Raw genomic sequence first — 26220 nt, 5'->3', positions numbered from 1 at the left:
TATTATAATATCACTGAGACAATATCATAAAGTCAGACGATAGAAAATTAATTTTACAAAATTTGATTAACAGTTGACCCATATTATACCAGATATAAACCAAGTGCTGTCGTCTAGTTTACAGCCAATCAGAGGAAGATTTTAACGGTGTATCAAAACGAACTCGGCCCAAATCATAATGTTTGTTTGCTGTTTAACAATATTTATGTATTATAACAAGTAATACGTTTCTCCCATAACCCTTTCCAAACTTCCGTATGATAGAATAAACCTTCCAGGGGTTGGTCAACACTAGTTGGTGAGACCTTGAAGGTGATTGGTCTATTCATTAATTACGAGGTACCATAAACATGTTTTGTTCTTCTGTAGTGACAATAATTGCTTGCGATGTCTCCCCGATAGGTAACGGGTTAATGTATTTTCAAGAGAAACACACGGTTTCTGGATATAATGTGACCGTTTCGAGAGAACGCTATCAATGTCTGTCATAGTCATGTTAGTTTGTTTTTCAAAACGTGGAAAGACACTCTGTAAATATCGGGTCTTCTATAACTTGAAAATGAACTAACTCGAGATTACCAGGATAACTAAACAGCACTTGTTCGGCTAACTCGAGATTACCAGGATAACTAAACAGCACTTGTTCGGCTAACTCGAGATTACCAGGATAACTAAACAGCACTTGTTCGGCTAACTCGAGATTACCAGGATAACTAAACAGCACTTGTTCGGCTAACTCGAGATTACCAGGATAACTAAACAGCACTTGTTCGGCTAACTCGAGATTACCAGGATAACTAAACAGCACTTGTTCGGCTAACTCGAGATTACCAGGATAACTAAACAGCACTTGTTCGGCTAACTCGAGATTACCAGGATAACTAAACAGCACTTGTTCGGCTAACTCGAGATTACCAGGATAACTAAACAGCACTTGTTCGGCTAACTCGAGATTACCAGGATAACTAAACAGCACTTGTTCGGCTAACTCGAGATTACCAGGATAACTAAACAGCACTTGTTCGGGATGTGTGCATGTTTATGTCAGTAATGCTTAAGAATATCAAACTCAGCCAAATAATATCTACTTCCGAATGATTTTGAACTTTTCCCATAGGAAATAATTTTATTCTGTATTTGCAATAAGAAGATAACTCTGGACAGCGGACCTATGCGCACTATATAAAAATTTACTGTGAGCTAATGCTGCGGAACCTATCAATTTATTCTCCTGACGTTTCTTTAACATTTCTGGTTGTTTATGTCCCTTCATGACATTTCCTTAACATTTCTCCTTATTTATACCTTCTCCTGGAAAGAGTCTCATGCATTTGTGTTATTTCTATAACAAGTTTTTGCGTAACCTGTGAATTTCGAGATTGGATGGTATTTGAAGTAGTCTACTGGGACAGGCCCACCCCCGCAGATTCGAATTTAAATTACCGGTTCATGTCGGCATGTTATAACACAATCGATATGCGAAAATTGCTAGCTAGACCTTCGTCTGCTTTATATGAACTTTGTTGATATCGACCATGATTCTAAGTCAAAATAACACTACAAAATCACCAGCGCAGTCATTAAAACCATTGCCTTGTGTAATATCCCCTACTGACATAGTGATCTCCATCACGTAATATCCCCTACTGACATAGTGATCTCCATCACGTAATATCCCCTACTGACATAGTGATCTCCATCACGTAATATCCCCTACTGACATAGTGATCTCCATCACGTAATATCCCCTACTGACATAGTGATCTCCATCACGTAATATCCCCTACTGACATAGTGATCTCCATCACGTAATATCCCCTACTGACATAGTGATCTCCATCACGTAATATCCCCTACTGACATAGTGATCTCCATCACGTAATATCCCCTACTGACATAGTGATCTCCATCACGTAATATCCCCTACTGACATAGTGATCTCCATCACACTTCTACTTAACGACCCACATTTGACAGGATATACATATATTTGAAAAAACCGACGTGTTAAACCGTTATGATGTTTGCCTAGCAACAGAACTGAAACGCTCATTCATACAGAAGTAAAATGTCTACAATCGATGATGCTATGTCGCTCGTATGACAGTTGTCAAATTTCATTCGATTATAGGAACAAAGATATTTTAAAATGTGCACAAAAAGAAACATTCAAATAGCCATTTTGTTTGAGAGTTTTACCAATTCAAGTACGATACATTATATAAAGAACGTAAAACAATCACAAAGTCAGACAGAATAATTTGTTATAGGTATACAGTGTTATAGGTATACAGTGTTATAGGTATACAGTGGTATAGGTATACTGTGTTATAGGTATACAGTGTTATAGGTATACAGTGTTATATGTATACAGTGTTATATGTATGCAGTGATATATATATATATATACAGTGTTATATATATACAATGTTATATGTATAAAGTGTTATATGTAAACAGTGTTATAGGTATACAGTGTTATAGGTATACAGTGTTATAGGTATACAGTGTTATATGTATACAGTGTTATATGTATACAGTGTTATATGTATACTGTGTTATATGCATACAGTGTTATATTTATACAGTGTTATAGGTATACATTGTTATAGGTATACAGTGTTATATGTATACTGTGTTATAGGTATACATTGTTATAGGTATACAGTGTTATATGTATATATATATACAGTGTAATATGTATATAGTGTTATATGTAAACAGTGTTATAGGTATACAGTGTTATAGGTATACTGTGTTATATGTATACAGTGTTATTAGTATACAGTGTAATAGGTATACAGTGTTATTGGTATACTGTGTTATAGGTATACTGTGTTATAGGTATACAGTGATATATATATACAGTGTAATAGGTATACACTGTTATAGGTATACAGTGTTATATATATATATATATACAGTGTTATATGTATATAGTGTTATATGTAAACAGTGTTATAGGTATACAGTGTTATAGGTATACTGTGTTATAGGTATACAGTGTTATAGGTATACAGTGTTATATGTATACAGTGTTATATGTATGCAGTGATATATATATATATATACAGTGTTATATATATACAATGTTATATGTATAAAGTGTTATATGTAAACAGTGTTATAGGTATACAGTGTTATAGGTATACAGTGGTATAGGTATACTGTGTTATAGGTATACAGTGTTATAGGTATACAGTGTTATATGTATACAGTGTTATATGTATGCAGTGATATATATATATATATACAGTGTTATATATATACAATGTTATATGTATAAAGTGTTATATGTAAACAGTGTTATAGGTATACAGTGTTATAGGTATACAGTGTTATAGGTATACAGTGTTATAGGTATACAGTGTTATAGGTATACAGTGTTATAGGTATACAGTGTTATAGGTATACAGTGTTATAGGTATACAGTGTTATAGGTATACAGTGTTATAGGTATACAGTGTTATAGGTATACAGTGTTATAGGTATACAGTGTTATAGGTATACAGTGTTATATGTATACAGTGTTATATGTATACAGTGTTATATGTATACTGTGTTATATGCATACAGTGTTATATTTATACAGTGTTATAGGTATACATTGTTATAGGTATACAGTGTTATATGTATACTGTGTTATAGGTATACATTGTTATAGGTATACAGTGTTATATGTATATATATATACAGTGTTATATGTATAAAGTGTTATATGTAAACAGTGTTATAGGTATACAGTGTTATAGGTATACAGTGTTATAGGTATACAGTGTTATATGTATACAGTGTTATATGTATACAGTGTTATATGTATACTGTGTTATATGCATACAGTGTTATATTTATACAGTGTTATAGGTATACATTGTTATAGGTATACAGTGTTATATGTATACTGTGTTATAGGTATACATTGTTATAGGTATACAGTGTTATATGTATATATATATACAGTGTTATATGTATAAAGTGTTATATGTAAACAGTGTTATAGGTATACAGTGTTATAGGTATACAGTGTTATAGGTATACAGTGTTATATGTATACAGTGTTATATGTATACAGTGTTATATGTATACTGTGTTATATGCATACAGTGTTATATTTATACAGTGTTATAGGTATACATTGTTATAGGTATACAGTGTTATATGTATACTGTGTTATAGGTATACACTGTTATAGGTATACAGTGTTATATGTATATATATATACAGTGTTATATGTATATAGTGTTATATGTAAACAGTGTTATAGGTATACAGTGTTATAGGTATACTGTGTTATATGTATACAGTGTTATATGTATACAGTGTTATATGTATACTGTGTTATAGGAATACAGTGTTATAGGTATACAGTGTTATATGTATACAGTGTTATAGTTATACAGTGTTATAGGTATACAGTGTTAAATGTATACAGTGTTATAGGTATACAGTGTTATTAACATACTGTGTTATAGGTATACTTTGTTATAGGTATACAGTGATATATATATACAGTGTTATAGGTATAAAATGTTATAGGTATACAGTGTTATAGGTATAATGTGTTTTAGGTATACAGTGTTATAGGTATAATGTGTTTTAGGTATACAATGTTAAAGGTATACAGTGTTATATGTATACAGTGTTATATGTATACAGTGATATATATATATATATATACAGTGTTATATGTATACTGTGTTATATGTATACAGTGTTATATGTATATAGTGTTATATGTATACAGTGTTATATGTATACTGTGTTATATGTATACAGTGTTATCGGTATACTGTGTTATAGGTATATTGTGTTATATTATACTGTGTTTTTATATGTATACAGTGTTATAGGTATACAGTGTTATAGGTATACAGTGTTATATATATATATACAGTGTTATATGTATACAGTGTTATATGTATGCAGTGATATATGTTTACAGTGTTATATGTATACAGTATAAAAGGTATACAGTGATTTATATCTACAGTGTTATATGTATTCTGTGTTATATGTATACAGTGTTATATGTATATAGTGTTATATGTATACAGTGTTATATGTATACTGTGTTATATGTATACAGTGTTTTAGGTATACAGTGTTATAGGTATATTGTGTTATATGTATATTGTGTTATATGTATACAGTGTTATAGGTATACAGTGTTATATGTATACTGTGTTATAGGTAAACAGTGTTATATGTATACAGTGTTATATATATTGTGTTATATGTATATTGTGTTATATGTATACAGTGTTATATGTATTCTGTGTTATAGGTATACTGTGTTATATGCATACAGTGGTATACGTTTACTGTGTTATATATATACAGTGTTATATATATAGTGTTATATGTATACTGTGTTATTTGTATACAGAGTAATAGGTATACAGTGTTATAGGTTAACAGTGTTATTGGTATACTGTGTTATAGGTATACAGTGTTATAGGTATACAGTGTTATATGTATACATTGTTATATATATATATAGTGTTATATGTATACAGTGTTATATGTATACAGTGTTATATATATACAGTGTAATATGTATAGTTTGTTAAATGTATACAGTGTTAAAGGTATACGGTGTTATATGTATACAGTGGTATAGGTATACAGTGTTATATATATACAGTGTTATATATATAGTGTTATATGTATACTGTGTTATATGTATACTGTGTTATATGTTTACAGTGTTATATGTATATAGTGTTAAAGGTATACAGTGTTATATGTATATATATAACACTATATACCTATACCACTGTATACATATAACACTGTTTACCTATAACACTGTATACATATAAGACTGTATACATATAACACAGTATACATATAACACTGTATATATATACCACTGTATACATATAACACTGTATACATATAACAATGTATACATATAACACTGTATATATAACAATGTATACATAAAACACTGTATATATATAACACTGTATACCTATAACAATGTATACCTATAACACAGTATACCTATAACACTGTATATATATAACACTATATACATATAACAATGTATACCTATAACACTGTATCCATATAACAATGTATACCTATAACACTGTATAAATATAACACTGTATAAATATAACACTGTATACATATAACACTATATACATATAACACAATATACATATAACATAACACTGTATATATATAACACTATATACCTATACCACTGTATACATATAACACTGTTTACCTATAACACTGTATACATATAAGACTGTATACATATAACACAGTATACCTATAACAGAGTATACCTATAACACAGTATACCAATAACACTGTTTACCTATAACACTGTATACATATAATACTGTATACATATAACAATGTATACCTATAACACAGTATACCTATAACAGAGTATACCTATAACACAGTATACCGATAACACTGTATACATATAACACCGTATACCTTTAACACTGTATACATTTAACACTGTATACCTATAACAGTGTATACCTATTACACTGTATATATATATACATATAACACTGTATACCTATACCACTGTATACATATAACACCGTATACCTTTAACACTGTATACCTATAACAATGTATACCTATAACACAGTATACATATAACAATGTATACCTATAACACTGTATAAATATAACACTGTATACATATAACAAAGTATACCTATAACACAGTATACCGATAACACTGTATACATATAACACAATATATATAACACTGTATACATATAAGACTGTATACATATAACACAGTATACATATAACAATGTATACATATAACACTGTATATATAACAATGTATACATAAAACACTGTATATATATAACTATATATACATATAACACTGTATATATATAACACTATAGACATATAACACTGTATATATATATATATATATATATACAGTGTTATATGTATATAGTGTTAAAGGTATACAGTGTTATATGTATACTGTGTTATATGTATACAGTCTTATATGTATACAGTGTTATATGTATACAGTGTTATATATATACAGTGTTATATGTATATAGTGTTATATATATACAGTGTTTTATGTATACATTGTTATATATATACAGTGTTATATTATACATTGTTATATATATACAGTGTTTTATGTATGCCATCAAGCAGGGACAAGTCTTACTATGTCATACAAAAAACGTTAAGTATACGTTATCGTTAGTCAGAAGGTCAAAACATACCACAGAGTCAAAAAAACGGGTAAGACACATAGCACAGCGTGTTGTAGTCATATAGTCTTTCCACTATGTACATCAGGATGATGAATTGCAACTAGACAGCTAGTGACCACCCAACAGCTCCATTGAGTAGTATACAAAGCGCGACAACTCTCAACTATACCTGGAACGCGATGATGATTGAGAAAATACTACGATAGTAAGATTCATTATTTTATTCATTATTTTATCTCAGATCGAGAAAAACATAGAAAGTACAGATTTAACATCCCAACATTTAGTAACAGTAATGAAAAGGATAAGGTGCAGGACAAATGTATTTCTAATCTGATCACCGGTTTCATTGGAAACAAATATAAGGCCGTAAGCAAGTGTTTAACTATGAAAGAATTTACAACAAAGAAGTAAAATAACAACTTTAATAATAAATTGAATGTTTTGACGATTATATCTTTATTATTATTATTTTATTCTTTTTCCCCCTCCGTTTAAAAGATTTTACAAACAGAATAATGTAGTTACAATGATAAATTAGAAAATAAATGCAAAATCAAATAGATGGTAAGGCACAACTAGTGCAAAACCTAATTAGTTAACACAATAGGAAAAGGTTAATCAATTTGAGTACAGTTTACAAAAGAATACATAATTACTAATGTTAAGAATTTTGGACATGGCTGTGTTTCTTATTAAACGATTATTTTGCTAACATGATTGACTTATGCCATGCGGAATTCTGTTAAATCTGATGTATTCAGTTCATACGTAATATTGCCACCAATCAGTAGGTGACATAACTAAAAGTCTGAATGAGAGTGTATATAAACGCTAAACATGAATTCACTTGTATTAATGACTCGACACCATAACTGATCTCGTAACTCTCCTGTACACTCACATTGTAAAACTATTTGGGTATATATATCGTTATACATTAGTCCACTTTTATGATTTTTTTTATTTTTTTCTGAATGTCTTGGAGATGCAATCAATTTCATTATACTATGTATGGCTTCTCTGTTTTTGAGGAAATTCTATCAACAATTTCCACAATATATCAGGAGCCAAATTATCATGAACAATTATAAATCTGCAGAAATCGCGCTCACCACTCATTTTCTCCTTCCATGCTTTTTCTTCATACAACTGTACATTATGCTTTACTTTCGCTTTCCATGTACTTTTCACTGAAAATAATCCATTTGATAAACATTATTGTACTAATTTGTATAAATCATATTTCTTTAGAACTCTTATTACTTCATTCATAAATCCATTATTATACTCATTGATCCATATAACTGCCATAAAAAGACGAGTAGTAAACACAAGATATGATATACAATTTTTCTCCAAGTTACACACTCTTCCAAACAATAATACTCTCTTGGTATCTGTGTATGCTTCTAAACGTAACCACCCTAGAAGGCCTGTGCACATATTTGTACGGGTTCTTGTATGTAATTGACTTTAAAAGTGTGTTAAAACTTCAAGCGGATACGTTAAGACTTCAGATTATTCATACAATATGTTCAAAAATTCTGATTTTAATCTGTATATTTATTTTAAGGACTTGGAACTGATAAATTCACTGGAGTTTTGATGATTTTGTAGATGTGTTTTTTTCCCGATTGAACATAAACAAATATCGCCGTCATGATCTCTGGTGGCTTGAGCCATATGTAACCTGCCAATTAAGTCATAGTGGGGGATTGTGATAAGAGCAGATGTTAATGAATTGGCTGGGTTTTTTTTTCAACAGGACATCACAGATGTCTGTCATAGCATCTGCCTGGCCGAGAAGTTCAAGTCCCATAACGTTGTCTTATGCTGGGCATATTGTATTTTACAACTACTGAAAAAAGAAAAACACAAAGCCATAAACTGAATTGTTTCTTTAATGAAAATAAGTAAAGTTATTACTAAAACTGTTTCGAAGTTTCAATCTAAATCATCTTCGTCATGACGTACGGCTGGTCACACGTTTCTGGACGAGTTATCTTTCTTTGTCTACCCGTGAGGTTATAGTAAGCCGTTTGTGACCAGCTCTTCTGTTTTACCGCGGCTTCCTTGTACTCATCGACGACATCCAAGTCACGTGGTCCCCACAGAACGCTTGGTTGGAACAACTTTGTAAAATGCAAAATAAGGTATGGATGTAATCAAGTTTTACACAAGTTTCTGTTGTTGTTGGGTTTTTTTTCTTTAAATAAAAAGGGGTGGATGCTGGTAATTAAAGATATATTATATTAAATTACTGAAAACAAAAGTTATAATTCCCTTTTTACGAATGTAAATGACAAGTATGTACCTCTTTCGTGAATCCAGCTTTTCTGTTTCTGTACAGACCCAACACAAAGCAGCAGACCAGTGGAACCAAAGGCAGTATGCCGATAAGAATACCTATCCCTTCAATAGAACTAGGATAGTGGTAGGTTCCAAACACGGGAGATTTGTACCGAGCAATACCAAGTACCAGGAACACCTACGTAGGAAATAAACATAGGATACAGGCGAAAAGGAATTTATAATACGTAACGGATTACATCATGTCAATGCTATGACAATGATTTTTGTATATTTTCTGTATACACTGATATCAGTTTACAATGGAATAGAATGTAAATAGCATACGGGAAAGTTTTTCTCAAAATTTACTACAAACAACAAACAGACGAAATATCGGATTGGCAACGTAGGAAACATTCGTACTTGGTCAATGAGACGGAGCTTACAGACTAATCATATATACAGAGAGAGCAAGGCGTCGAGTATGGCGGTTTCTCCATATCCTTTTAGTACTTTACACAAAGGTAAACAGTAACAGGTATATTTTACGTTAAAACTGCCGTTCATCGAAACCATTGATGTGAAAATTACATGTGAAAACATACTTACAATAAAGAGGACGGGACAAACAAACGCGGCCGTAAATCGGATGATGTGAGGCATCTTTGTTCCATTCATCAGCTGTATGTTTTCGTCTAGCATGTGGCCTCCTGAAATGAAGAGAATAAGAAAAAGAACTGTTATTCTCCTTTTATATTTTGTATAGTTTATATTTGTACATCTGAACCGATATCGTACATGTAACCATGTTAGACACATCATCTATATAAGTATAGATATACTAGATGTAGAGTAAAAATGAATGTTCATAAAATACCTATTTACACCACTGTTAAACGTCCGGGAAACGCAGCGATACACTTCAATATTTCCAGACAAATGTAGAATAGCCTGTAAGGTATTTGATTACATAAGAAATGAAATACAAGTAATATCCCACATTCCATGATTGTGTGTTATTTTTATTATCACAGCTAATGGTTATTAAATGACGGTACCACGATTAGAACACATTGTTGACACTTTCTACATAGGTGAATTCAAAAACCAGTTAACTGCTACAAAGAAAACAATCAGACAAGTGCAGGACGAATATTCATCCTATTTCCACGAGGTAATCAAATAATCACGACCGCATATAAAAATTGTATACCTCGTTTTATTATAATCACAACATACATAATCATATAACACTCTAATATACCCGGCTGTACACATAACCTGGTCTGATTTATACTACAAAGATAATCATTTTAAAAGGCCCGTTCAATCATAAGTAATGACACAACGTACCATAAATCCACATGAAAATGACACACTCCAGAGTCGCCATTACAAACACGCCCCATGATGATACAAACCAACCAATGATTTGGTATAAGTATGCTCCTGCCTTTGAAATGCAAAGGATATAACACATATACACAATATATTTCATCATTATTGCAATGCTTTATCTGTATAATGGTGTAAAAATATAATACGTGACACATGCTTGCATGCATATATATAAATGTATGTATCTATCTAATTTAATATCACAAATCAAATGTACACAATATAACGACATTGTCTATTTTTAATACAAATATGTCTGATGATCAAAGCCCTTTCTTGTTTTAGTTTATTTCTGAGCAGTATCTGTATCTGCGACCGACGCGCAAAGATTAACGGGACAAAATGTTCCTTATCTTTAACATACACACAGATGTACTACAACGTCAACTCAAAAGGTCCAAATCAGATATCAAACTCACCACGACTTAACTACAACAAACACTTTGGAGACATCAAAACAAAAATGAAGACTTGGCGAGCTCCTATTCCGAAGGCTAATACAGGATTTCGGGTGGGTACATCCTACAACTCCAGGGGTTACGCTGACATTCGCTCTCTGCACCCCTGGAATATGTCATAGGAAATTTGAAGGCACTAAGATAGCTGTTTGATTGGTCTCAGGTAAAAAAACACATGACCAATCGCTAGGCTGATACCTGTCTTTTGAAGATTACAAAGAGGAGACGCCCGATTTCAAAGCATGTCAATTTTTACCGTTACGCGACCGCGATATTCTTTTGATGTACATCAAAGGACCGAACTAGTCTTCTTGTCTCATCAACAAGGTGGCGCACACGGAGCCTTTAATTTTGATATGACATATTCCAGGAGTGTAGAGACCGAAAGTCAGCGTAACCCCTGGATATCGAGGATGGATAGGTAGTACTCATTATAATGTCATTCGTGTTATAACTTTCTGTAATCATTGTAGGTAGTAATTCAACACAGACATGCTTTTCCGACACAGTTAAGTAGTACTCATAATAAAGTTTATTAATTTTTTAACTATTATTTACAATAATTATAACAAATATGACTACCACAGTTTTAGTTAAAATATAGGTTTAGTAACAAACGTGTTTACTTTGTCATCTTACCTGTGTACAGAAGGGCAGATTGACCAGGTAACAGATGACAAACATGGCGGCGAACGATGTCTTTGGCCTGTTACTGAGACCCGGGACAAACTTTTGAAGGTATCGGTTGAGTATTTCGCAATACATTATCTGTGGGAAAAGTCACCATTTAAGTGGAGGTAGACAACAGTATAATTCATGTTTTTTTTTTATCCCGATATTACATCACAACAAATTATAAGAGTGCCAATATTATAAAATAAAAGTACAAGTACTGGATTTTGACGTAATATTAACTGATTTATACCAACCATGATGTCAGATGTCGCGACGAAAAATGCCAGAAAGAATAATACCAGCCATAGGTTAGGCAACGGGAAGAACGAAAACGCCCTGGAGAAGGCCACAAAAGCTGCCGAGTTTCCTATCAATCAAAACATCGAACATAACTTAAAACGAACATAACTTAAAACGAACTTAAAACGAACATAACTTAAAACGAACATAACGAAAAAAAAATTCCTATTCTTCGTAAATTTTGTTTTACTTTATAATCACCAGAAATAAGATGTAAGACAGCACTAATTGGCCAATTTGTTCTTTAAGGAAAAGTAGCAAAAACATAAAAGATATCTACATATCCCTTAGTGACAAATGAGAATATAAACTCTGGTCTGTATCAGATAATGTATTCTTAAATTAAAGGTACCGCTACCTCGGTGAGAGAGAAAACAATGGTTTACTGCAGCATACGAGAGTTAACACGAATATTCTGTTCCCGCTCAATATCCACACATGTTGCACTAATCTAGCTCAATAATTGTCCCCAGACCCGAAACTGTACACTTTTACTGCATGTTTAATGTCAACAATTTGATAATCATGTCATCTCCTGAGAGAGAAGATACATACAGTACATAATTTATATCATAAGCTAATGCACTTTTAAATAAAATAACGACTATGTGCTTAACTAAAGCCTCAATGGTAGCTCCGCTTTAATCGAATAACAAATATAAAACGTTACAAGTGTAATATCCAGGTGACGATACTTGTCAAACGTGAGAAGTTGTAACCTCTCAAATTTTCTACTTCTCCTCAACGCTACTTTTCTGGTTGTTATTACACATTTGTTTTAAACGGGTGTACTATATCTGATGTTCAACGCGAAAACCATAATTTCTCTTTGTTACAATTATTAAAGAAAGGTGACTCAAATATTGCCATTTAAAAAAGTGCGTGAATTTGTCGCACGGTTTTAAGGACTTCACCCTTGACAATGCAGAGCGCCATTTTGAATGGGGATTTTAATGCAATATTGCAGTTTGCTACTAGAGTGCTAGCGTAAGATTATTATCTAGTAAGAAATGATATCAGTGGTATAGTTATATAAATACAATTATTTATTTTGCAAATATGGAACAAAACAGCCACTAAGTGTGCCATCGCTTCATCTGAACTTGAAACAAATATTTGCAGTGAAGAAAAAATAGCGTTCTGACTGGACAATAGTAAGAGTGACATCTTCACTTGTGGATATAAAACATTCGTATATCTTAACAGTAGTGAAGATAACATATTTTATCAAACGGAGAATTCATGATATTTCGCTGTTTAAATGTTATAAATACGGATATCATAATGTTTATTATTGTATTTCTTCAAACCATTAAGCGGCACTTCCGGTGCTCCCCCATACATGAAAGCCTTCTGGGAAATTGAGGCCGCATAATATCTACAAAAGTATGATAGTAAACCCCTACAAGATCCGTATTTACGACATATCGTGAGTTGTCTGTCTGATTATATATTTTATATCACTGAAGTCAAGATATACAAAATTTTAAATCTTCACCAGTGAAGATATCATTCTTAGTATTGTCCACTTAGAAAGCGAATTTCTCATTACTGCAAAGCTTTTTATTTTCAAGTTCAGATGAAGAGAATGGCAAAACAAGTGGATGCTTTGTTCAACTTTTGCACAAACATTATGGTATTTACAAAACTACATCATTGATATCATTTTTGCTTGGAAATATTTCCAGATAATAGCAGCAACGACAAAATTGCATTGAGCACCGCATTCAAAATGGCTCTCTGCATTGTTGTCAAGCATGACGTCATTAAAATCTGGCGTCAAATAGAACGCCGCATATTTCCGCACTTTTCAGATGTAGCAATATTTGCGTTGCGGTACTTTAAAAATTGTAATACAAAGAAAATGTAATGGTTTTACCGTTATACACTAAATATGTAGTTCACCCGTTTAAAACAAATATGTTATAACAACAAGAAATCGTACAATACTCGAGAGGCAAATATTAGCATATAACATATTATTCACACACAAATTTAACGTACCTGCAAATAATGTCTCTCCAAGCTGCATGCCACTCTCGTGTGCCATCACTCCGATAACGGAATATACAACCATGCTGGTGAAGATACTTCCGACAATATCCATCACACACGGGATGAGTGAAGCGCTAACGAGTAAAACAAATTAAACAGAATTAGTATCAATAGTTGTGTATCTCAATTTTCATTCCTAAAATAATAAGTTGATATTGAATTAAAAGTTTTATGCTTGCGATTTATAGAAACAATACTGTACCCCAATACATTGGTCCGGAAGCTAGCCCGACTCCCGATTTCCATATTCCCTCCATTAGCTGTACAGAGGGAGAACGCAGCGGCAAATCCGGCCTGGACCCATACCTGTAGGGATAAAGAGATATGACAAGTAGAGACTTATCCCTACACTCCAAATAGTTTAGGATGCCTACATCTCAATGGTTAAGTGTAAATGTATCAACGTTGATGTAAATAAGAACACAACCGTTTAACGTTCAGAACTTTTAACAACATGTAATCTTACATTAGACACTTAAGTAATATCTTCTAGTGGATACAGCATTGGTTGTCCAATACATTCAAGAGTGATGGGCATTTTTAAGATTTTACGAATAAACGATTGTTCAAACTCCATATTTGTAGTTGTCTAGTCAGATGTATGGCCCATAACATTGAAATAAATAGAAACAAGAAGAAAAAAAGAACTCAATCTGATTTTAATCATTCTATAGCCGAATATTAGGTAGGTGATTTACCAGTGTTCACTGGGTGACTATACATATGTCTGGAAAGGATTAATGGGACCTCCAATGGTGCCAGTGACTACAAACACTTACCGATACACCTCCACACACAGATGACAAGTATGCCAACGATTCAACAAGCCGGCCTCATGGACACCTAAACCTGTTATTTAAACTACATTTCAAGACAACACAAACGAGTAGAAAAAAATGACGTCTTTGTATCAAACATTTGTAGTTAGTCATTATTATAGCTTTAACATTTTCATTTCGATTAGTTCAGGAACGAGAAATAAACCAATTTACATCGTTCTTTAAGGATCGAGTTCGTTGTCTATGCTCTCAAACCGAAAACTATGATAACTTATACAAAGATAGCTAACCACTTACCTAGGAATTAAGCAGTGACACAATCTACACGGTTTATACAACAATCAAGAGCTAAATCATTTATTAGGAATTTGTCAAATCTTATTGCAAGACACTTAAACTTAACATGTTCTTCACTACTTAACTGACATCCATCTAACTTATGCGGCTTCATTTCAAGACGCTTGTTTTCATAAAGCACATAAAAGAATCTAAAAATAGGAAACGAGATAATAATACCGATTTCTATGTTGTGTATGCTTCTCAAGTCGGTTATCATGATATCTTTGGTACGTATTAATCATAATTATTGATGTTCAATTGAAAATATCACCTCAAGATCTCCGAATTTGGTAAAGTCTGGTGAAAGGAAGTATTTCATTCCAGCCACTGATCCGGGAGCAGCGAGTGTTCGTATCCAAATTATCAGCAATAACAGGAGGGGCAAAAACGTCAACACATACATTGCCTGTAACAGATGAATGGACGCCATGTAACGTTTTTCTAGATCAAATATTTAACTGATCGAAAATATTTTTACACGTTCTTTGTTTTGATCAACGACTTTGCAATGTCAGTTTTTGAATATTTCGCTAATTGAAGTAGGAATGAAAAAAACCCTCATTGAACCGTTTCCTTACCTTTCCAATGGATTCCACGCTCTTTATCACACATGCCGAGCAGAGACATGTGAATACCAGTAGACACAGACACAAGTCCCATCTCAGTGTTCCCAACTCGTACACAGAACCTGATATCTGGAGTATCTTGTGTCTATAAAACATACAACAAAGACATCATTACACTGACTACCAGTAGACACAGACACAAGTCCCATCTCAGTGTTCCCAACTCGTACACAGAACCTGATATCTGGAGTATCTTGTGTCTATAAAACATACAACAAAGACATCATTACACTGACTACCAGTAGACACAGACACAAGTCCCATCTCAGTGTTCCCAACTCGTACACAGAACCTGATATCTGGAGTATCTTGTGTCTATAAAACATACAACAAAGACATCATTACACTGACTACCAGTAGACACAGACACAAGTCCCATCTCAGTGTTCCCAACTCGTACACAGAACCTGATATCTGGAGTATCTTGTGTCTATAAAACATACAACAAAGACATCATTACACTGACTACCAGTAGACACAGACACAAGTCCCATCTCAGTGTTCCCAACTCGTACACAGAACCTGATATCTGGAGTATCTTGTGTCTATAAAACATACAACAAAGACATCATTACACTGACTACCAGTAGACACAGACACAAGTCCCATCTCAGTGTTCCCAACTCGTACACAGAACCTGATATCTGGAGTATCTTGTGTCTATAAAACATACAACAAAGACATCATTACACTGACTACCAGTAGACACAGACACAAGTCCCATCTCAGTGTTCCCAACTCGTACACAGAACCTGATATCTGGAGTATCTTGTGTCTATAAAACATACAACAAAGACATCATTACACTGACTACCAGTAGACACAGACACAAGTCCCATCTCAGTGTTCCCAACTCGTACACAGAACCTGATATCTGGAGTATCTTGTGTCTATAAAACATACAACAAAGACATCATTACACTGACTACCAGTAGACACAGACACAAGTCCCATCTCAGTGTTCCCAACTCGTACACAGAACCTGATATCTGGAGTATCTTGTGTCTATAAAACATACAACAAAGACATCATTACACTGACTACCAGTAGACACAGACACAAGTCCCATCTCAGTGTTCCCAACTCGTACACAGAACCTGATATCTGGAGTATCTTGTGTCTATAAAACATACAACAAAGACATCATTACACTGACTACCAGTAGACACAGACACAAGTCCCATCTCAGTGTTCCCAACTCGTACACAGAACCTGATATCTGGAGTATCTTGTGTCTATAAAACATACAACAAAGACATCATTACACTGACTACCAGTAGACACAGACACAAGTCCCATCTCAGTGTTCCCAACTCGTACACAGAACCTGATATCTGGAGTATCTTGTGTCTATAAAACATACAACAAAGACATCATTACACTGACTACCAGTAGACACAGACACAAGTCCCATCTCAGTGTTCCCAACTCGTACACAGAACCTGATATCTGGAGTATCTTGTGTCTATAAAACATACAACAAAGACATCATTACACTGACTACCAGTAGACACAGACACAAGTCCCATCTCAGTGTTCCCAACTCGTACACAGAACCTGATATCTGGAGTATCTTGTGTCTATAAAACATACAACAAAGACATCATTACACTGACTACCAGTAGACACAGACACAAGTCCCATCTCAGTGTTCCCAACTCGTACACAGAACCTGATATCTGGAGTATCTTGTGTCTATAAAACATACAACAAAGACATCATTACACTGACTACCAGTAGACACAGACACAAGTCCCATCTCAGTGTTCCCAACTCGTACACAGAACCTGATATCTGGAGTATCTTGTGTCTATAAAACATACAACAAAGACATCATTACACTGACTACCAGTAGACACAGACACAAGTCCCATCTCAGTGTTCCCAACTCGTACACAGAACCTGATATCTGGAGTATCTTGTGTCTATAAAACATACAACAAAGACATCATTACACTGACTACCAGTAGACACAGACACAAGTCCCATCTCAGTGTTCCCAACTCGTACACAGAACCTGATATCTGGAGTATCTTGTGTCTATAAAACATACAACAAAGACATCATTACACTGACTACCAGTAGACACAGACACAAGTCCCATCTCAGTGTTCCCAACTCGTACACAGAACCTGATATCTGGAGTATCTTGTGTCTATAAAACATACAACAAAGACATCATTACACTGACTACCAGTAGACACAGACACAAGTCCCATCTCAGTGTTCCCAACTCGTACACAGAACCTGATATCTGGAGTATCTTGTGTCTATAAAACATACAACAAAGACATCATTACACTGACTACCAGTAGACACAGACACAAGTCCCATCTCAGTGTTCCCAACTCGTACACAGAACCTGATATCTGGAGTATCTTGTGTCTATAAAACATACAACAAAGACATCATTACACTGACTACCAGTAGACACAGACACAAGTCCCATCTCAGTGTTCCCAACTCGTACACAGAACCTGATATCTGGAGTATCTTGTGTCTATAAAACATACAACAAAGACATCATTACACTGACTACCAGTAGACACAGACACAAGTCCCATCTCAGTGTTCCCAACTCGTACACAGAACCTGATATCTGGAGTATCTTGTGTCTATAAAACATACAACAAAGACATCATTACACTGACTACCAGTAGACACAGACACAAGTCCCATCTCAGTGTTCCCAACTCGTACACAGAACCTGATATCTGGAGTATCTTGTGTCTATAAAACATACAACAAAGACATCATTACACTGACTACCAGTAGACACAGACACAAGTCCCATCTCAGTGTTCCCAACTCGTACACAGAACCTGATATCTGGAGTATCTTGTGTCTATAAAACATACAACAAAGACATCATTACACTGACTACCAGTAGACACAGACACAAGTCCCATCTCAGTGTTCCCAACTCGTACACAGAACCTGATATCTGGAGTATCTTGTGTCTATAAAACATACAACAAAGACATCATTACACTGACTACCAGTAGACACAGACACAAGTCCCATCTCAGTGTTCCCAACTCGTACACAGAACCTGATATCTGGAGTATCTTGTGTCTATAAAACATACAACAAAGACATCATTACACTGACTACCAGTAGACACAGACACAAGTCCCATCTCAGTGTTCCCAACTCGTACACAGAACCTGATATCTGGAGTATCTTGTGTCTATAAAACATACAACAAAGACATCATTACACTGACTACCAGTAGACACAGACACAAGTCCCATCTCAGTGTTCCCAACTCGTACACAGAACCTGATATCTGGAGTATCTTGTGTCTATAAAACATACAACAAAGACATCATTACACTGACTACCAGTAGACACAGACACAAGTCCCATCTCAGTGTTCCCAACTCGTACACAGAACCTGATATCTGGAGTATCTTGTGTCTATAAAACATACAACAAAGACATCATTACACTGACTACCAGTAGACACAGACACAAGTCCCATCTCAGTGTTCCCAACTCGTACACAGAACCTGATATCTGGAGTATCTTGTGTCTATAAAACATACAACAAAGACATCATTACACTGACTACCAGTAGACACAGACACAAGTCCCATCTCAGTGTTCCCAACTCGTACACAGAACCTGATATCTGGAGTATCTTGTGTCTATAAAACATACAACAAAGACATCATTACACTGACTACCAGTAGACACAGACACAAGTCCCATCTCAGTGTTCCCAACTCGTACACAGAACCTGATATCTGGAGTATCTTGTGTCTATAAAACATACAACAAAGACATCATTACACTGACTACCAGTAGACACAGACACAAGTCCCATCTCAGTGTTCCCAACTCGTACACAGAACCTGATATCTGGAGTATCTTGTGTCTATAAAACATACAACAAAGACATCATTACACTGACTACCAGTAGACACAGACACAAGTCCCATCTCAGTGTTCCCAACTCGTACACAGAACCTGATATCTGGAGTATCTTGTGTCTATAAAACATACAACAAAGACATCATTACACTGACTACCAGTAGACACAGACACAAGTCCCATCTCAGTGTTCCCAACTCGTACACAGAACCTGATATCTGGAGTATCTTGTGTCTATAAAACATACAACAAAGACATCATTACACTGACTACCAGTAGACACAGACACAAGTCCCATCTCAGTGTTCCCAACTCGTACACAGAACCTGATATCTGGAGTATCTTGTGTCTATAAAACATACAACAAAGACATCATTACACTGACTACCAGTAGACACAGACACAAGTCCCATCTCAGTGTTCCCAACTCGTACACAGAACCTGATATCTGGAGTATCTTGTGTCTATAAAACATACAACAAAGACATCATTACACTGACTACCAGTAGACACAGACACAAGTCCCATCTCAGTGTTCCCAACTCGTACACAGAACCTGATATCTGGAGTATCTTGTGTCTATAAAACATACAACAAAGACATCATTACACTGACTACCAGTAGACACAGACACAAGTCCCATCTCAGTGTTCCCAACTCGTACACAGAACCTGATATCTGGAGTATCTTGTGTCTATAAAACATACAACAAAGACATCATTACACTGACTACCAGTAAACACAGACACAAGTCCCATCTCAGTGTTCCCAACTCGTACACAGAACCTGATATCTGGAGTATCTTGTGTCTATAAAACATACAACAAAGACATCATTACACTGACTACCAGTAGACACAGACACAAGTCCAATCTTAGTGTTCCCAACTCGTAATATTTTGGTGTAGGTGAAGTATCGCTTATGATGGTGATTTTTTTTATTGGAGGACGAAGTTATTAAATGCATCTTAATTTCTTGCAATCATTTAATTAGAGGGAACACCTATACGATATTTAGAGGATGTCAAATACGAATCGATTGTCGGACATTTTGTGGCTTACGCTATAAAATTGTCAGGTAAATACACATTGTAGGAATGTGTTTACCATTTTGTCTTCTACATTATTCAGGTATGCTGCTGTACAAAAGCTACAACTTACAAGAAAAACTCCTCCTCGGCTAGCACGTGCGATGTTTGAGCCACAGATGTTACGTTGTATGTTGATATTCCAGCCCGTGATATATTTAGAGTGGAGTTCATCGTTTCTGCCGGAATGTTGTAGAAATCCACACAGGCGGGAGTGTTCCATGGGTTATCACATCGTGTCCATGGTAACGGTGACATGAAGCTATACCCAATATACTGCATTATCCACAGGCGGAAGGTGGGTGACAACATGAGGTATTCGAAGTTGATGATAAACATCCCTATTCCTAATCCTGGAATACAGAAATAAGACTTAGTTAAAAAAGCACTGTACTCCACAAATCAATTGGAATTACCCAGTCGTTACAAACCTTTCTTAAAATGTAACATGATTTTGAACCAGAAACAGGAAACCGAAAATTAAAAAAAATGTCGAAATATAAACACAATATTGATAATGTGGTAGATACAGTACCACAACGTGCAGCGACGGTTTCTAGTAAACCTCTGTGGATAAGTGCAATACACAAGTCTTACCAGCGACGGTTTCTAGTAAACCTCTGTGGATAATCGCAATACACAAGTCTTACCAGCGACGGTTTCTATTAAACCTCTGTGGATAAATGCAATACACAAGTCTTACCAGCGACGGTTTCTAGTAAACCTCGGTGGATAAATGCAATACACAAGTCTTACAAGCGACGGTTTCTAGTAAACCTCTGTGGATAAATGCAATACACAAGTCTTACCCGCAAATGGAGGAAGATAAATCCTGTGCCGGCAATTATTATTGAAGTTCAGATTAATTTGGGTCACATCGGCATTGATTACCTTTCATGATAGGTGAGATATCCCACACATCGAACATGCCTCGCCCTGAGAACTGTGATACGGCTACTTCCAGGTAATAGACAGGGATAGCTATGATCACAGCACTGATGACGTAGGCAATTATAAACGTTCCTGTAAATAATAACATAAAACATTCGTATAGCGCTCTATATAACTTGCAAACCCACCCTAAGGTGCTTTATTGCACATAAGTAAAAGTATTACTACAGTGACAGTCAAACATAGATAAAAAGGCAAACGAATCAGCGTTTAACATCAGGTAAAAAGCCATTCAACGCCCTATGAATATATTCATATAGATCTAAAGGGTGTAGTGTACATGAGGTTCACACAAAAGAGCCAAAAATCCGGACGTAAAAAAGGTCGGTCTTAATCCTTTTTAGAGTTTGTGACTTCCTGGTAGTAGATAGTAAGCTATTTCTGAACATAGTCGAAGTCCTTTTACTGGTTTTTATAAATTTCAGAACGAGATCTTAAGACAAGCAACGGGTATTCTGTCGCCGACCGCAGTAATCGTGACGGCTGATACGGGGAGAGAAGCTCCTGTAATACTGGGAAGCTGTTCCAGTCAGTGCCTTGTATGTGTACACACTGTAATACTGGAGAGCTGTTCCATTTAGTGCCTTGTATGTGTACACCACAATCATTCTGCGTTGGTCTGGGGGCTCACTTGGTGGCTCACTTGCCTTCTTCTATGGCGGTAGGGGTTCAAATCCCCGATCGGACGTGAAAAGGTATGGGGTCATCTACCGACCACGTGGGTTTTATTCCGGGTACTCCGATTTTCTCCCACAAAAAGAACCCCCGCGCGCAATCATCCGGGTCAACAAGAGTGATTGTACACGTAACCAATGCAATACATGTGGGTTTTGTTGTCACTTCCCGCGTTAACGATAAGAGTACGTACTATTCCTTCGAGTCTGCTTAGATTAACACGTATTCGTGTCATCGATAGAGCAGATGACGCGTGTCATCGATAGAGCAGATGACGCGTGTCATCGATGGAGCAGATGACGCTTTCCCTTCCGGACCACATGGTCTCATTATCATTTTACTTTTTTAATAATGTAAATCTGTGTTCATGATATGCCATAGTTTCATCAATTGTGAGTTCAAATTGTGGGATTTTGTTGGCGCTTCGGTATTCTCTCTTTTGTTTTTTGCCAGTTTAAATTTAATTAATAGATAGTTTATATTGGATAACTATTTTGGAGCCCTTTTATTCGCGTCCCCCATTCCATTTGCTAATTGTTAAGGCTCCTGGCCATTTTTGTACCTTTAATTTCCGAAGAGCACAGTATGCGCCAGCGAGCCGTTCGGAGGGGATCGTAACAATGGCGACATACTCATTAGTTTGGCTTTGAATTTAACTGGATAAGACAGTTAAATGGTTAGTTTTAACGTGTATTACAGTTAATCAGATTGCCACACTTAAACCGTCGATTTTCTTTTCTTTCTTTCTTTCTTCGTTTTCACCAAAACAGTTTTTATTATCAGCAAACTATAATTATTCTTTTGTCATTTTGCGCTATTTACCTCTGCTGGCGTGAACCCTCAGTCCACCAACCTGCGCCAATATTCGTAAATGATACATCAGTAACAAATTTGCAATGCCATTATTCAATTAGACACCAAGGATAAAAACAATCGAAAACTATAATCGAACCGACACAGTAGAAGCCGGGAAGGGAGGGGGGGGGGGGGGGTTTAAATTTAGTTATAACCCCTTTCAATGCCAATATATCGACGGCGCACTAAGGGTTACTGAACTTATTCTTTCATGAAAGTGACATTCTTTCATCCTCAAGCATTGTTAGTGACATGTCACATTTTACAAGTATTTAAGTATATCATGTTGTCGTTGATAGACAAGGACAATTAACAGACAAACCAATAACACAGGGGACAGTTGGATGATAAGTACAGACAAACCAATAAAACAGGTGCTCCAGTGGTACAGGTGGGTGACAAGTACAGAAAAACCAGTAACACAGGTGGTCCAGTGGTACAGGTGGGTGACAAGTACAGAAAAACCAATAACACAGGTGGTCCAGTGGTACAGGTGGGTGACAAGTACAGAAAAACCAATAACACAGGTGCTCCAGTGGTACAGGTGGGTGACAAGTACAGAAAAACCAGTAACACAGGTATTCCAGTGGTACAGGTGATGACAAGTACAGACAAACCAATAACACAGGGGTTCCAGAGGTACAGGTGGATGACAAGTACAGACAAACCAGTAACACAGGTGTTCCAGTGGTACAGGTGGATGACAAGTACAGACAAAGCAATAACACAGGGTTACGATGGATGACAAGTACAGACAAAGCAATAACACAGGGTTACAGGTGGATGACAAGCCCAGACAAACCAATAACACCGGGGTACAGGTGGATGCCGAGTACAGACAACCCAAAAACACAGGGGTACAGGTGGATGCCGACTACAGACAAACCAATAGCACAGGGGACAGGTGGATGACACGTACAGACAAACCAATAGCACAGGTGTTCCAGTGGTACAGGTGGATGCCGAGTACAGACAAACCAAAAACACAGGGGTACAGGTGGATGCCGAGTACAGACAAACCAATAGCACAGGGTTCCAGAGGTACCAATAACACAGGGGTACAGGTTGATGACGAGTTCAGACAACCCAATAACAAAGGTGTTCCAGAGGTACAGGTGGATGACAAGTACAGACAAAGCAATAACACAGGGTTACAGGTGGATGACAAGTCCTGCCTTGTGTAGCATATTTACGTTTATTATATGCATGAACATTTCTCGTAATCACATTGGTCGGATCCTATACACGTGACTAGTCTTCAAAAACTCTTTGGCCATTGAACACGCAGTGCATGTCCTCCATGCTTATCTTAAGAAAAATAATCTAGACGATGCCTCCGAAAGCTACAATGATGAACTGTTGTATTCAAACCTGGCTAAATTTTACACGGAGGCTCGCGTACAAAAATCAGAACCTTTAGGTTTTTTTTGTTTTGTTTTATTTGATTGTTGAAGCATATAATCAAACAGTTATGGGCTTTCGTGCTGGTAAATATGATGTGATATGAACCCGAAAGAGTGATATTGACCTCGGCTTCGCCTCAGTCAATATCACTCTTTCAGGTTCATATCACATCATATTCACCAGCACAAAAGTCCATAATTGTATACTAATGGATATTTTATCAAGTGAATATTCTCTAATATAATATGTTTACCTCCTCCGTGTCTCCAGATAAGGTAGGGAAACCTCCAGAAATCAGAACTTCCTGTTGAATAACCAGCCAGTGACAATATATATTCCACCTTGTTTTTCCACATTCCCTGATTCGGTTTAACATGGCGTCCATCCGTACTTGATTCAGCACAGCACGGGATTTCCTCACTCATGATTAAAAGCGTACACAAACCTGACACAACAGAACTTACATGAAACGTGAACAAACAGTGTAAGACGTGAAGTGTTGTGCTAAAGTTGCTGCTAGGTTGTTGCAAAATACAACATAACCAATACCACACAAATGCCGCACCTGTTGTGGCAGAGAAAGTGAGGGGTTTTGTGAAGGTTGATACGCATCTTATTTAAATATCCTATATTTTGTGAAGGTTGATACGCATCTTATTTAAATATCCTATATTTTGTAAAGAGCTTTTACTCTTTTGTTAACTACCCAAGCGTGATTTTGCAGAGAAACCAAGCGCTGTCACACCTTCATGCCTCTCCTAATGACAACCGAGGCGTATCCAACGTTTATGAGTTTAAATGGCCTTCATTTCCGTAGGTGTTAACGACTGACAGTATTCCAGAATAGCTGATCAGATTCCTAATAAAAATTGATCTATTTCCCTAAACAAAAGGTGTTCCATGCTGAGGCGAGGATGACTTAACTGTTGTACAATCATAGAGTGTGGTCCCACCTAAGGGCTAAATAGGGGATATTAAAGTAGATCTTTGATTTCTAAAAACACCAAAACAACAACTTTATATCACCATTTTGTCACTACAATGAAAATTTCAGAAGATTAAGTGTTAAAACAGGTGTTTAGCACAATTTTTCATAACCTTAACAAGCATAGACCTTCAATTATTGATCGCTTTTTATATGTATAATAATAAAACATATGTCCCACGAAAATGTAAACAGTAACCACGACGCTGAGGGAACAGTCCACTGTATTAAACGTA

At 35.5% G+C, this 26220-nt stretch overlaps 1 protein-coding gene across 2 annotated transcripts; it reads right to left on the bottom strand.

The window, feature by feature from the left end:
• Window positions 1–9116: 9116 nt before the first annotated feature.
• LOC110458621 (sodium- and chloride-dependent betaine transporter-like) lies at window positions 9117–25661 on the bottom strand. Of its 2 annotated transcripts, XM_021510404.1 has the most exons (14): window positions 25253–25661; window positions 22006–22137; window positions 21188–21467; window positions 16276–20836; window positions 16104–16160; window positions 15797–15931; window positions 14610–14713; window positions 14357–14481; window positions 12307–12419; window positions 12017–12145; window positions 10875–10974; window positions 10131–10231; window positions 9544–9717; window positions 9117–9361 (listed from the first exon to the last, which is right to left on the bottom strand). In XM_021510404.1, exons 4-14 carry the CDS (start codon window positions 16360–16362, stop codon window positions 9179–9181), a joined length of 1308 nt encoding a protein of 435 aa, XP_021366079.1. In that variant the 5' UTR covers window positions 16363–20836; window positions 21188–21467; window positions 22006–22137; window positions 25253–25661; the 3' UTR covers window positions 9117–9178. The 2 variants fall into 2 exon arrangements, with proteins under 2 accessions (XP_021366079.1, XP_021366080.1); XM_021510405.1 differs by lacking the exons at window positions 16104–16160; window positions 16276–20836; window positions 21188–21467; window positions 22006–22137; window positions 25253–25661 and adding an exon at window positions 15187–15256 and having other exon boundaries at window positions 15797–15883.
• Between the last annotated feature and the right edge of the window lie 559 nt (window positions 25662–26220).

This window comes from Mizuhopecten yessoensis, unplaced genomic scaffold (genome assembly GCF_002113885.1).
Source record: "Mizuhopecten yessoensis strain PY_sf001 unplaced genomic scaffold, ASM211388v2 scaffold9671, whole genome shotgun sequence".
NCBI lineage: Eukaryota > Metazoa > Mollusca > Bivalvia > Pectinida > Pectinidae > Mizuhopecten > Mizuhopecten yessoensis.
The sequence above is the reverse complement of the archived record's forward strand: the minus strand, read 5'-3'. Positions and strand labels throughout refer to the sequence as shown.